This window comes from Gymnoscopelus braueri, assembly GCF_963280865.1.
Source record: "Gymnoscopelus braueri genome assembly, chromosome: 10".
Classification (NCBI taxonomy): Eukaryota; Metazoa; Chordata; class Actinopteri; order Myctophiformes; family Myctophidae; genus Gymnoscopelus; species Gymnoscopelus braueri.
In genome coordinates this window covers 33,333,969-33,348,684 of record NC_137611.1, presented here as the reverse complement: position 1 = coordinate 33,348,684, position 14,716 = coordinate 33,333,969, and the positions used below count along the sequence as shown (strand labels likewise).

The window sequence follows — 14,716 nt, the reverse complement described above, 5'->3', positions numbered from 1 at the left end:
TAGTAATGAAAGGTGGCGACAGGAGACACAATAAGTTACTGTAAGTCGCTCTGGATAAAGAGCGTCTGCTAAATGCCAATTTGCAATTTTTTGCTTTAGCATCAGCATTTACCATCAAGGTTTTTACCGTATTAGTTTACAAAACAGTTGAATTTGTAGATCGTTTAACTGGTTTCTCAAGTCCTCCACAATTTTGTCAGTTATGCCAATTATTATAATTTTGTCAATTCCCTTTGAACAATGAACTACATGTTGACTTCGACTTAATAAACACAACGTTTATTTCTTATAACTCAGTTTATTCCAGTGAACAGGCAGTGGGACAAACAACAACACCGTTCCCTCCATATTTCACATGTGTACCACAGTGCTCACTGCGCATGCGTATATCCCTGTGTGGGACTGTGGGTAGTACCGTAAGGTCTACAATAGAGGAGCAACATAAGTTAACAATCTCCCTCTTCTTTCTTTAAAAGAAAAAGAAAACGAAATAATAAATTCAGGCAGCCCATAAAACAGGTGCATTACAGAAAAGTGCATTTCAATTTAAAAAACAATTACACTACATGATCCTTGTAATTGCTAAGCCCCACAGTTATCCCGGGGACAGTGTAGATATTCTTTTCATGTGACAGTGATCAGTTTCACCTGTAGCGTCCTGGAGTGTAAGGTGTGTGGAGGAACAATATATCCCACACGTCCACTTCCTGCTCAAAAGGTGCACCAAACAACCGGCAGGAGTTACTACTCCAGCGACAAAGAGCACAATTTCCTGGCGGCTTCAATGGAGGAATCAGTGATGGGCGGATACTTAAACAGCACTGTGCCACCTGGATACAGAATATCTCTGCTGTCTGGCAGGAACCAGCTAACTCCAAAATGTTATTTTTCACCTCCAAGCTCACAATGAGGTCAAAAGGGTGTGGAGCCTGGAGTCAGCAAAACCAGCTAACTCCACCCCCTTTGGTGTAGTTAGCTGGTTTAGCAGAAAGTTTGAGGATCCAATGGAGTTAGCTGGTTTTGTCAGAATAGCTTTTTAATACTTTTCATTGAATCAATATTTTTTTAGCAACACACATACGTAAAGGGTGTTCAATAGCACTGATTTATGGGGAAAAAATGCAAAAGCGTCAAAATTGAGTTTTGGACTGGTTTCTGCCGGACAGCAACGAATAGTATAAATTGTAATTGCCTGCTTTCTGACCATGTGCTATTGAAACCATTTCATCACAGAGTGGAAGGGGCTTTTAATGGACACTGCATGACTATTTAATGTTATATAACTTCCCAGCCTGTGACCCAGGCAATTAAAAGCTGTGATGCCCTGTGGGGCTGGGCCGTGAGACAATCTTATGACTGGCACGCCACTTTGTGTGGTTTTAGCACATGTGTGTTCTTAGGTCCCTGTGTCTCCTCAACTAGCCCATCCCTCCACTCCATACAGCGGTGTATAAATTTGCAGCTGTTTGTTCTCAGATTTACTACTAGTGAGCCTGTGTTTGCGGCAGCTATACTTCATTCTTAAGGACCCCTGGCTTAGTGTTACTATAGTTTATTTAAAATTGCGTGAGGGAAGCCATTAAAGGGCATGTTTTCTTAGCCTATTCCACTGTGTCTGTAGGTAATACTTCTCCAGGGTTTCTCTTTGTGCAGCAACATTTCTCTACTAGGGAGACTACAATGGGAGCCATGTTCAGTCTTAGGTGGGGATTGGAGATAGTGTGGCGTATAGTATTATATCCCAGTGGTCATGGATTATATTGTGCGTGTATGTGTGTGTCACACATACTGTACCTGTACTGTCACGCTACAGAGTGGTATGCATATTGTGCGGCATGTTTCACCTGAAGTGATTTCAGACATGCATTGTTGTTCTCTGTCATACGTACGTCTTTTGGTGCCCTCTGCAGCAAGCTGACATCAGAGTTGACAGAGTGTCGTGGCGAGTTGTCGTCTATGGAGTCGGAGCTGCATCGTCTCAGGAACGAGACGGGCACCAAAGCCTCTCAGATCAGCTGCATGGAGCGGAGCCTGCAGCACACGCAGAGCCTGCTGGACAAGAAGAAGGGCATAGGTACGAGGAGGACGCGGGGAGGAGTGAAGTTAGCGAAAAGTGTTTAGAAGAGAACTCTGATGCACAAGCCAAGCACCACCAGTCTTGCTTTAAATCAAGTGATTAAAGTCTCTCTCTCTCGCTCACACTCTGTCTTTCTCTCTCTCTCTGTCTCTCTCTCTCTCTCTCTCTGTCTCTCCCTCCCTGTCTCTGTCCCTCCCCCCAAGTGGAAGATCTCGAGGAGAAGCTCCACCGGAGTGAAGCTGAGAGACGCAACTCCATCCAGCAGGTTCAGGTTCTGGATGGGCAACTGCAGGCAGTGCGCATTGAGCTGTCTGGCACTCTGGAACACCTCCAGGAACTGAGGGACGTCCTGCAGAGGACCCAAGTCACTTCCGACGAGCGGCAAGCCTCGCTCGAGAAGCTAACTGTGGAGCTTAGGTGAGGACACGGCGACACTGAAAAAAAGACAAGAGGCTCAGCGTCAGTGAAGAGAAACTCACTTCAACACTATTCTTAAAGTATTCTTTATCATAAAAAAACTATGCACGTGTTATATATTTACATCAAATATCCTCAGGGGCGTCCGTGGTCTTACAGGTCAAGCTTGTATATCATACATGTAGTATAAATGCATACATATACTAAATTGTGATAATTGTTCAGCGACCCATTTAACGGCAAGTTCTACACTTAGTCCAGACTGTCCTGTAGTATGCCAGAGAATGTTAATGGGTTATCATAATGTACAAAATGGAAACTGTATCTGTGAACTAATGTTTTACCTGTTTGTGAAGATCAAATCAATGCCAAGCATCCAATTTCTCCTGATCTTTTGTTTTTTTTTGTTTTTAATTGTATTTATTTTGGCATTGGGGGAGTTGGCAAGATGGGAATAATATAATATATACTACGTTTATAATGGTCAGATAATTTATTTTCATTTCTATCATGTGCTATATTTGTTACAATTTTGTGGGGACTTGTCTTGAATTCTTTCATAAAATGCCTTGCCATCTCTCATGTCAAAACGTCTTTGTGTTTCAAAACATGCTGGCACAGACATAAACACTGTCACACTGTGGTACAAGTACAGTACAACAAGCACCTGAGGGGGGAGTTCTACACAGCAAAAACCTCAGTGTTAGATTAACTAAGTGGAACAGAACCACCTACGGTGTATTTCTCATATAACTTATGAATCCGTTTTTAGTTTATCTATTAGTTCCTGTTATGGATTGTCTTTGACTTTCTATCAGGGCACACAGCCAGCAGCTTAGGAACATGTCAGCTGTCTACTCAGACGCCAGTCTAGAGCATCAGCATGAGTCTACAGTCTACTCTACAGAGTTACAACAAAGTACTAGTTGTATAAGTGCAATAAGCATTTAATCTGTTTTGGTCACACTGTGACCTGAACATTCCCCTCTTGAGTGTTAGGTGCTTTGACCAATAAGACCATCCACACACTGCTGTATCCACCAGATGAACAGCAGAGGGGCTCTGTTAAATCCTCTCTACTTGTGCCAGTTAATGCATTTTGACTGTTTCACTATAGTCAGCAATTCACGTGTGTGTGTGTGTGTGTGTGTGTGTGTGTGTGTGTGTGTGTGTGTGTGTGTGTGTGTGTGTGTGTGTGTGTGTGTGTGTGTGTGTGTGTGTGTGTGTGTGTGTGTGTGTGTGTGTGTGTGTCTAGGGAGAGCAAGAGGGAGTTGGAGGAAAGGACCCATGAGGTCTTAGACATGGACAATGCCCTCAAGGAAAGACAGGGAGAGCTACAAGAGAGAGCCAAGCTGGTACAATGCACACACACACACTCTTGTATATTCACAAACTGTGCATATAACTAAATGGCTAAATACCTTTTCCTCCCTTCTCTCCACATGGTGTCCTCACCTCACCATCCTCTTCCACACCACCTCTTTTCTCTCTGTCTCAGCTGGGCCAGCTGGACGTGGCCATCAAAGACCATAAGCAGGAGATGGAGAGGAAGGTGGAGTGTCTACAGAAGAATCTGGAGGCCAGAGAGGCTGAGCTAAGAGACAAGAACCTGAAGGTTAGGAGATACGTCCACACAATTCAGACCAAGTCAAGCTGGTTGTTTATACCAGTGGTTTTCAACCAGTGGTCCGGGGACCACCAGTGGTCCTTGGGGAAGTACCAGGGGGTCCCCAGCTAAATTAGTTAACATAGCGTCACAATCGTTTTAACCACTTTGGCTATTCAAAAATAGCAGATATACAAGCTCATAGCGCTGCACCGAGTGCCGCGCTATGAGCTTGTAGATCTGCTATTTTTGAAAAATCTTGAAAATGTGTGCATATCTTTGAATATACGTATTTTTTAAAGCGAACATTTTTAACTCAAATCTTTGCTTCTGTGGGTCCCTGGCACAAAACATTTTCAGATGGGGGTCGCGGCCAAATGTATATCTATTTAGGGGTCCTTGGCATGAATTTTTTTTGAAAACCACTGGTTTATACAACACTTATTACATACAGCGGCCAAAATATAAGAACATACAAAAATAATAGCTAACAAATCATAAAACGTGTGCGTGGTACATGTGTTTCAGTCTCAGGAGTTGAGCCAGCAGCTGCATGTGTGTCAGGAGAAGCTTCAGTTTGTGTCTGAGGAGCTGCAGGAAGCCCAGTTTCACAGTGAGACTTTGGCTGAAGACCTGGATACAAGTCAACAACTGGTCAAGGAGAAGGTAGTGGCCAATGCACAGTTATATCAACTACTGTATATGTTACAGGGTGAATGGAGAACCAGGTAGATTGAAGAAGGCGCGTTCGTTTTTACCACCCACCCAGCAATTCTGTAGAAGCAACACTAGAGGGAGCCACAAGCCAGGCTTGTGCACAAACATATGGCTGCGACCACACACACACAGTCACACACACACACACACACACACACACACACACACACACACACACACAAGCGCACACACACGCGCTCATGCTTTTTTTGGTTTATTGAAAGCAGGACTGTTAAGATACTTTTATTGTGTTCTGGCTTTTGTTTTACTTTCTCCCTGACACACACACACACACACACACACACACACACACACACACACACACACACACACACACACACACACACACACACACACACAGTGATCCATGAAAAGAACTATTCTGTCCCTATCGGTTTACAACTCAAACGGCGCTGAGTCGACAAGTGGAGCATCGGCCGGTCAGCGCGGGCACTCGCGCCTGGAGGCGCGAGGGCGCGCTTCCTCGGTCTCAAGCTCAAGCCCCCAGAGTTGCTGAGAAACATTGAAGCTGCCACCCCAGTGGCCAAAGCTGGAACTGCAGGCGGGGAGAAATACATGCGCGAGCAAAACATACTGAGAGATATTTGTATATATAGATATAAATATGTAAACATATTATACATAAACACATATGCATTTACATATACATAGGCATCTCGAGTGTATTTAATAAATATCTCGCGTTCAATCCTTGACACACGGGCTGCCGTAGAACGCAAAAAGGACACTAGTGCGCATGCTCATAACTCTATGGGGGTACAAAATCAAACCAATAATTCTACTTCCGGCAGGTTTCCGGGTGCTTCAAAACGCCACTGAGCACATTCATTGAAATGATAGCTGGGGGCGGGGCAATCCGCCCTCTAGTTATATTATACCTCTATGCTCAAGCTCCACTTGTCGGCGCGCCTCCGTCGTGGACAAGCGTGTGCACGCGTGTTCAGCGTTCCCCTAGCGTAGCTTCCTGGTTGCTATGTGGGGGGGAACAACAAAAGACAGCCCCGCCTCTCCGCGTTCTCCTTCTCCTCCTCGGAGGAGGAGGACGGTTTATTTCGCGAGGAGGAGCTCCTCCTCGCGAAATAAACCGTCCTCCTTCTCAGAAGGAGGACGGTTTATTTCGCGAGGAGGAGCTCCTCCTCGCCTCACGTAATAAACCCCCGCCTCGCAGTGCCGAGTCCTCCTTCTCCTCCTCCTCCTCGCGAGCCTCGCTAATAAACCCTATCTCGAAAAGCCCCGCCTCGCCCCGAAGCCCCGTGCCTAAAAACGAGCGCTCTGTCTTCAATCTACCTGGTTCTCCATTCACCCTGTGACATATACACCACACGTCCTGATAGTGTCAACAATATAATATGAACCTTATATCAACTACTGTATACACCACATCCTGATATGAGAGATCTATTGATTCAACAATATCCTATGAACAGAGACTGTACTGTTGATAGGTGACAAGGTTACTGGGGAAGCAGGGGAAAGATAGGGATTATATTGGCAATTTATTATTTGCAATACATTGAAAACAATCTATAGATACAGTACATATAATATATAATTTCTCACTATATTAATGGACACTACCTATGGCCTCTTGGAATACAAGCCATTTGGTCTAAAATAGACCCAAATAAAAATGTTTTATTTTATTTTAAACTAACTTATTTATCAAATCAAATCAACTCTGCACACTTCATCCACATATTAATTACATTATTCTATAATTCCCTAGTCTAAAGCACTCTCTCAGTCATACATCACACACACAGAGAATGCTTTGGCTTACGTTACCAGTAGTTTCTTATTGTCATGTAAACCCGATGCCTTCTCTCCATCCTGCTAGGAGCGTCAGTTGCGTGTCGTGCAGGAGGAGTTGGCTGTGAAGGAGGCCCGCTGGCGGCAGGGAGAGGCCAGGCTGCAGGGCAGCGTCACCTCCCTCCAGCAGGAGTTGGAGCTGGAGAGAGAGCAACACAGTAAGGAGGTATGATGACTGCATGTACACACTAGACATGGCTGTTCCCAGGGGGGTCAGGAGTCACAAAGGACCAATGCTGGGATTGGATCTATTTTATTTTATTTTATTCCCTGGGCAAGGCAGACAAAATCAAACATCAATGCAATAGATGAGGAAGAAACTGTGTTGTATATTACTTGAACCTGTGTTCCCTACTGCTGATCTCATTTCAGCATTGACTACAGTTCACCTGTAAAACCTGACTAAAGTTTCTGTTAAGTTTACTCTCTTTATTTGTATATTCATCTCTAGCCATGTTATCAGACAGTGTTTTTTACTACTATGATGATGATGATGATGCCTTGTCTCTTTTTATTACCAGCTTGTGAAGCAAGCTGGTCTATATTCAGTCGATGCGCTTGTAGTAACCTTTTCAACGCTTTCTCCTCATTGGCTGTCCTTTATGCCAATGGGGTGTCCACAATCGGGCGTAAGAGCGTCGTCACTGACTGGGTGACTGAATCAGTCAGTGCAACACATTCACCCGAACGTCCTCTCAGGCTATGGGGTCACAACTGCCGGCGCTACATAAAGAGGGAGATGTGCATCAGTTGGTTCAATAATCGAAACATGTTTTTGTTTTGTTGATTGAATGGCCTAAAGAACACAGTTTAGCGAGAGCACCCCTCCTCCATCTGACGACATTGCAGGGGAGCAGCCATGGGTGGGCCGTGGCCCACCCACATAGAAAGCCTGCCAACCCAATCGATTTAGCAATTTTTTTTTATTTTTTATAATTATTTTTTTGATAAAAAAATCTGTAAAATCAGGCAAAAATATGACTTAAATAACATAACCCTAACCCAACCCTAACCCTAAAACCGAAATAAAGTAACAAAAAAACGCTCAAAAACGCCCAATAACCGCCCAATAACCGCCCAATAACCGCCCAACAACCGCAAATCTTTGCACATGCCCACCCGCTCCTGCCTAGGCCCAGCCTATACTAGCGTTCTGGCTGCGCCACTGCGACATTGTCAGCGGTCTGTCTGATACAATAGCCTAGTTAAATTATTAGTTAGATCATTGGGAACTCTGCAGCCGCAATGAGGCACTCAGGTCAGGATTATATTTACATTAATAAGAATGAAATTTCTGTGTGTGTGTGTGATGATTAGTGCAGAGTCATGACTACTTTTCAAGGGTTTTAACTTGCCACATCGTAGCAAAAAACACTGGCTAGAGATGAATATACAAAGAATAAGAAATTACAGTCATATTATACCAGCTTCTGGCACCCTTTACTTCCCTATTTTCTTGGCCCTGACTAATATTTTAACTTCCCTCTTTCTCTTTTTTTTCTTTGCTTTATTTTCATTCCCCATTCACTTCCAATTCCAATCTTATTTCTTCCTCTTCTTTCCTTATAGCCTACTATTTCCAAATGGTGGAATATTGATATCTACAAGCTCACATTGTGACGTAAGCTCAGCTATTTTCGCTATTTGTACCAAAGAAACTGAGCCGAAACTGTTCATATCATATATATAACAAAGTCTATATAGGGCTTAAGTGGTTTATCACACAATACCAGGGTAGTGTACCATGTGCACCATGCATGTCATTTACTGGTCGGTGGAATGACAGATCCAATCCCTCTTTGCTGGACCTCTCCTGAAAGGCTGGTCTTGCTTTTTGAACAGACCTTTTCCTTCTCTACCACCCATGCCCCCCCCCTCCTCCTTCCCCCAGCTGGCGTCTCTACAGCAGACCCGAGGCCAGCTGCTGAAAGTCTCCGAGCAGATCTCCTCCACCATGCGCTCCTCCCAGGAGCAGCTCACCGCAAAGCTCCAGCAGAGCCAGACCCAGCTGGACCAGGCCAAGGCCCAATGCGATCAGGCTAAAACCCACGCCACGCAGCTCCAGGCCCAAGTCGACCAGACCATGAGCCACCTAGACCAGAACCTGAAGCAGTTAGACCATTCCAAGGCCCAGGTCGCTGAACTCCAAACAGAGCTGGATCAGAGCCAAGCCCAGCTCCTTCAGACCAGAAGTCAGCTGGAGCAGAGCGTGACTCTGTATGAGCAGGCCAGGACCCAGAATGGTCATCTCCAGGCCCAGCTAGAGATGTGTCGGGCCCAGTTTGATCAGAGCAGAGCCCAGCTGTCTCATCTCCAGAGCCAGCTGCATGGCACAGAGAAAGTCCTGGAGACGGCCAATGAGACCCTGCTCATCAAGGTACAGTTCTGATAAAACACTGGATATGGTTTTGCCACTGTAAATGCCTCGTATTGTGAAATAGGAGTACTGTTTAGGTCAAGAACATAGGGAGTATCCACAATGACGCAGGAACTGTCTGGAAGGGATTGGAACCTAAATCTACTAATGTAACTTCTGCATAGTTAGTCTTCTAACTATGCATTTCAGGGTATTATGTACATTTCCTCTTCAGGAAACACTACCCTTCCTCTTTGCCTGACCTACTTGTTGTTAACTAGTTGTACGAACGCTTGTTTTATTGTTGTATTGTTTTATTGGATCTTGTGTAGTCGATACAATTATTTGTTTTAGCTCCTGCTCATTTGATTTAGCTATTTTGTCTCATCTGTTTAAGGAAATAGGTAGCTGATATATTGCACTTTTACCTTAGCGCTAGGTATACTCTTGGTTGCTTGTTTTAGCAGAAAATGCACTTAAGACTTCTGGTGATTAGTAGTTTTCGTTCCCTACCTATGTTGAATGCACTTATTGTAAGTCGCTTTGGATAAAAGCGTCTGCTAAATGAATCAGAATCAGAATCAGAAGACTTTATTGCCATGACATGTAGACATGTTAGGAATTTGGTTTGATGCAGTGGAGCGCAGTTTACAACAGGACTGGTGCAAGACAGGACAAGACAGTGCAAACCACATAATGACTGTAATGTAATGTAATGTAATAATAGCTACTAAGAAATATCTAAAACAAAATATTGTCATTTATGTTTTGTAAACGTTCCTTATATTGGGTTTGAATTGAGCGTGGTTATGGTTGGTAATGTATTCTGAAAATTCTGCAATTAATTCTGCAAACCAATAAAGGAAGCAATAATGTCAGTTGTCTCACCCAAACAGGTGCAATATAATCTCTCAATTTTCAATTATGGGCATGTCATTTTAGATGACATTTCTTTTTCCAAAAATAGCAGATCTTCTGACAAGTTTACAATACGTACTGTAGCAATGGCTGAGCTTGTAGATTGTCTCTTTTCGGTACTTTTGCGCAACACTGTCATACGACCAAGTATGAAATAGGGTTAGGGTTAGGGCAATCATTTATGAAAAAACATGGACTATGGAGATAAATAAAGTTTCTGCCTGACAGTGATGATATGCATTTTTACTACTGCAAGACACATTTCCAGGCGCTTGAATGATCCCTGAACGGAAAATTGGTTGCTACAGCAGACAGTTTTGGTACAGATGGATCATTGAGACATAATGGAAGGAACAGGATTTAGCAATAAAATACTGTAAAAAATGTAAGCAAGATGTAGAAAGTTTCTCTCACGGAAACTTGAAAATGAGACTGTGAAAAGAGAGAGAAAGTGACACCACAAAGCCAGGTAGCCATGACTGCAGTAGCAGCTTCTGACCACCAGGTGTCCTTTGATTAGTAGGAGCATAAAGGGGGAAACCCTTAGAATTTTTGTGGCTGTTTTCATACTTGCACAGTACATCCTGTTACCTTATAAGGTTTCATGACCCTGTGGCCCATGAAACCAATTCAAAGCCCACTGTATGATTTTAACAACCCACTAATTCAGGCCCGGCATCACAGGGGAGTGTGAGGGGGCGACGCCCCCTCAACTGGACCATCTCACCCCCTAAGTCAAGACTGCCAGTTAAAAAAACAAACCTTCTGGTACTTTTTAATTAATAGCGTCAAGCCTTCCTCAGTGAGTTAAGAAAGTGGTCAGAGGTGTTGTGTGTACCAGGAGGGACTGATAGACAGACAGACATGACAAGGACTCTGCTATGCACTGAATTAAGAGAACATCCACATAGCTTTTTAAGTTCCTAGTTGTCTGTTTTACCTGATTGCAGTGCTCTATATATTGCTTTTTTTGCAATGTTTATCTCTCCCTGCAGGAGTCTGAGGTGACCCGTCTCCAGGCCAGGATCTCCAGTCTGGAGAGAGCCTCAGACCGTCACAACTCCACCCTTCCCACCACCCCTCTGCCCCCGTATGTGCACACAAACTCATTCCCTGCCCAGCACTCGCACGCCCGCTCCCCTGCCCACTCGCCAACTCGCTCCCCTGGATCCAGCCCGTCCCCCACCACACACTTCCCCTCGACACACCTCCGCTCTCCGACGCGCTCTCTCGGCCAGCGACCTCTCCCCTCGCCGACCGCTTGCGTGCACCTCCAGCCTCCTCTCCTCTCCGACCTCGGCCCTCAGCCGTCAAGCCAGGCCCGTCGCTCTCTTGGGTGGCTGCAGTCCAGCAGCACTGACTCCTCCCTGGATCTCCCAGAGAACCTGAAGGCCACCCTGAGGGAATCCCTGGACCAGCAGCCCTGGGAGTCCTCGTCCCTCTCCATCTCACCCTTCCCACACACGGCGGACAACGGCTGGCAGGGGCTAAGCGCCCTGGACGCCAGCGTGACCACCGACTCCTCCTTCAACCCCCTCACCTACATGGTGGAGAAACCGGACGACCAGGAGGAGGAAGAGGAATGGAACCCTGAGCGTGAGGCTGTGTTAGGGCGAAGATCACGCGAGGGGGAGAAGGGGTCTGAGGTGGATGTGGGCTCTCTGGCGGGGATGCTGAGGTTTGTTAACCACACCCTGGCCATGCAGGAGAACGCATCTCTGTGGAGCTCCACAGGGCAGTCACAAACCACAGACAACCTCACACTACAGGTAAGATGATCACAATGAGGCTAGAAGACCTTTTAGGTGGGACTACCCGCGGCTTTTACAGCGGAGGCTAGCCTTGCAAAACTGCTGGATCGATCAGCACCAAAATATGTTTTATACTTTATGAAATATTTTACTTTCATTTTATAATGGAATTCAATGGGGCTGTGTCTGTGATAGGACTGAAACTGTGCCCAGATTTGGAGTCCTACATAGATACATTAGTCTAGATGGAAAGTGGGGTCCATGCGCATAGGGTGATTTTTTTTCCGCCACCTGTTTTTTCTTCATCCTTGAAGTGTGTATCTTAAGATTCTGCCAGGTAACAGGCTGAAATAATGTCCCATGGAGTTTATTTTTAACAGTTTATTACACATATCCTGAACCCAAACCTGAAAATGGAAGAATAAAGTGGTTATTTTTAAGATTCAAGCACATCTTGACTCTAGGCTACAGGACAAAAACAGCACCAAAGAAACTGAGCCGAAACTGTTCATATCACATATATATATATATATATATATATATATATATATATATATATATATATATATATATATATATATATATATATATATATATATATATATATATATATATATATATATATATATATATATATATATATATATATATATATATATATATATCATTAACTCATGTTGTTCTTATAGACTTCAACGGGTGTGGGCCATAAGATCAGAGACTGGGTACACCCAGTGATAACCCCTCTCAGTGTAGTGCAGCAGCTTTACAAATATATTGTGATTGATAGTAATGGCTTTAGAAGATAGTTTTTAGGGGAAAGGATACTGGTTGCTTTCAAGGTATTTGCTGAGAAATGTCATTTTGCATGGACCACAGCCATATGTAATGATTGTATGCTGATTACAGCAGAGGAGAGCATTGGTGGAAACGACGTACAACTTCCTGTCTCACTGCTGTACATTTGTTTCAATTTCAGAAGAACCTCAAGGAGACATGAAGCTGTACCAAGGTACCATCTGTCCTATGTAGGTGTGCAAAAGGACTTACTTTACTACCAAAGGACCATCAAATACTGTGTCCACTCAAGCTGTTTACATAGTAGTAGTCTTTCTCGTGTGTGTGTCTGTGTCTGTCTGTCTGTATATCATACAGAGATATTCACTTTTAAGTAATGAATGGTTATTATTAAAGATGGGTCTTACATTCAGTTATCAAATCAATTTCTGTAGGCCTACTTTAAGTGGTTTAATGGGTGAAATTGTACCTATCATTGTCCAATGCTAGTACAGCAAAAAAAGTAGATAAAGATAAAAGTATCAAACTCACACAAAAAGCTTTGTTGTAAACCCTTTCCAGTGAAAGTGTATAATGTTTAATTTGCAATGTTGAAAATGCAATGCAATGTTGGCAGCCCTGCCAGACAGACAGACAGAGAGAGAATGTTGGTATTATTATCACAATAGATCTGCATATGAAGACTGTGAAGACAGATTGTGCAATAAACACAATCAAAGACTATTATTGATATTGCCTCCTCTTAATTAGGCATACAAGTTATAAGGAAATGTATACATTGAGTAGTCATCTTTGTAAGAAATATGCCCCAAAGTTTAACACAAAAATACTATTTATAAATTACACAAGGGCATGCGTTCACACACTTACTATGACCGTGGACTATCAAGGGCAAGAATAATTCTGAGATATGAACATTTAAATTAACTAAAATATGCTAAACATTATCCTCTCTCCATAAGCAGTTGTGGGAAGGTTCATGAGATTTGAGGGCAAGGTATTTATGTTAAAGGTATTTACTGCTTGTGTTGACCTGGACACCTGGCTCTGTGGAAATGGATCTGAACTGAAGATCTGTTTTCTTTCAAACCAAACCTTGTTTGTTCGAGCCCCCCACACTCAGAGCCCCCCACCTCACGTCCAAAATACACTTTTTGCAGGGCTGCCAACATTGCATTGTCAATGTCGATGTCAACATTGCAAAATAAACATTATACACTTTCACTGGAAAGGGTTTACAACAAAGCTTTTTGTGTGAGTTTGATACTTTTATCAGGCTTGCTGTACTAGCATTGGACAATGATAGGTACAATTTCACCCATTAAACCGCTTAAAGTAGGCCTACAGAAATTGATTTGATGACTGAATGTAAGACCCATCTTTAATAATAACCATTCATTACTTAAAAGTGAATATCTCTGTATGATTGCATGCACTGACCACAACCCCCAAGCGGGGAGTCAGGGGGTCCTCCCAAAGAGGAGTCCAAACATTGTTATCTGTCAGGGTTTGGTTGCATTACCTGTCACTCAGACTCACTATCAGTCTATGAATGACCTAGTCGTTAGCATTTTGTAGCATTTTATGTTGTTTTGTTTTTATATATTTGTAAGTAATGTACATGATTTTAAGCTAAGTTAATGTTTTTTTAATAGAATAAAATTTGTTTTTATAACAATGTTTGTATTTGTTGTGTTGTTTGGTCCATCATGGTTACTACTGTACTTATTCTCCAGAGGATGGTTGGAGGATGATTCAGAACCAATGTGGGTTTTTCATGTTGCCTGGTCTGTTGGGGACTGTGGGAGTTGTGTTACCAGAGCAACCGGTATTTTTCCAATCTGAGAAAAGGAATTTGTGGTCAAAGCTCTAGATGAGGTCAAGTGGAATCTATTATGACAGCCAAGCTGACTCAGTTGGATTTTGACACACTGAGGATGGACATGGATTCAAGTTCTCAGTCGCCACGACTGATTTCAGTCATTTGGATTCCATAGAAGTCAGCATGTCTTCTATGGAAGCATGTCATGCACCGAAAATAGACTATCTACAAGCTTACCACGCATTGCACTGCATGTGTTGTAAGCTTGTAGATTGTCTATTTCCGGTTATTCAACATTTTAAGCTTAAAGAGTACTTGAAGTGGTCAAACTGGTCAAACAAGTGGTTCAATCCTCCAGAAAATCCTAATGATCTCAGATATTTCTTAAAAGCAAAGGTTAACCCTCTGGCGTCTGGCATTTTGT

At 43.3% G+C, this 14,716-nt stretch overlaps 1 protein-coding gene across 2 annotated transcripts in view; it reads left to right on the top strand.

Moving 5' to 3' along the window:
* Nucleotides 1–13,932, top strand: part of ccdc18 (coiled-coil domain containing 18) — a 28,337-nt gene extending 14,405 nt beyond the window's left edge. For both annotated transcript variants that reach the window (XM_080439429.1, XM_080439428.1), the window contains exons 18-26: nt 1,911–2,074; nt 2,281–2,494; nt 3,750–3,849; nt 3,993–4,109; nt 4,629–4,766; nt 6,676–6,813; nt 8,539–9,024; nt 10,917–11,690; nt 12,652–13,932. In XM_080439429.1, the coding sequence (XP_080295555.1) occupies nt 1,911–2,074; nt 2,281–2,494; nt 3,750–3,849; nt 3,993–4,109; nt 4,629–4,766; nt 6,676–6,813; nt 8,539–9,024; nt 10,917–11,690; nt 12,652–12,672 (2,152 nt within the window). In that variant the 3' untranslated portion in view covers nt 12,673–13,932. The remainder of the gene's footprint in view (nt 1–1,910; nt 2,075–2,280; nt 2,495–3,749; nt 3,850–3,992; nt 4,110–4,628; nt 4,767–6,675; nt 6,814–8,538; nt 9,025–10,916; nt 11,691–12,651) is intronic.
* Nucleotides 13,933–14,716: the final 784 nt, after the last annotated feature.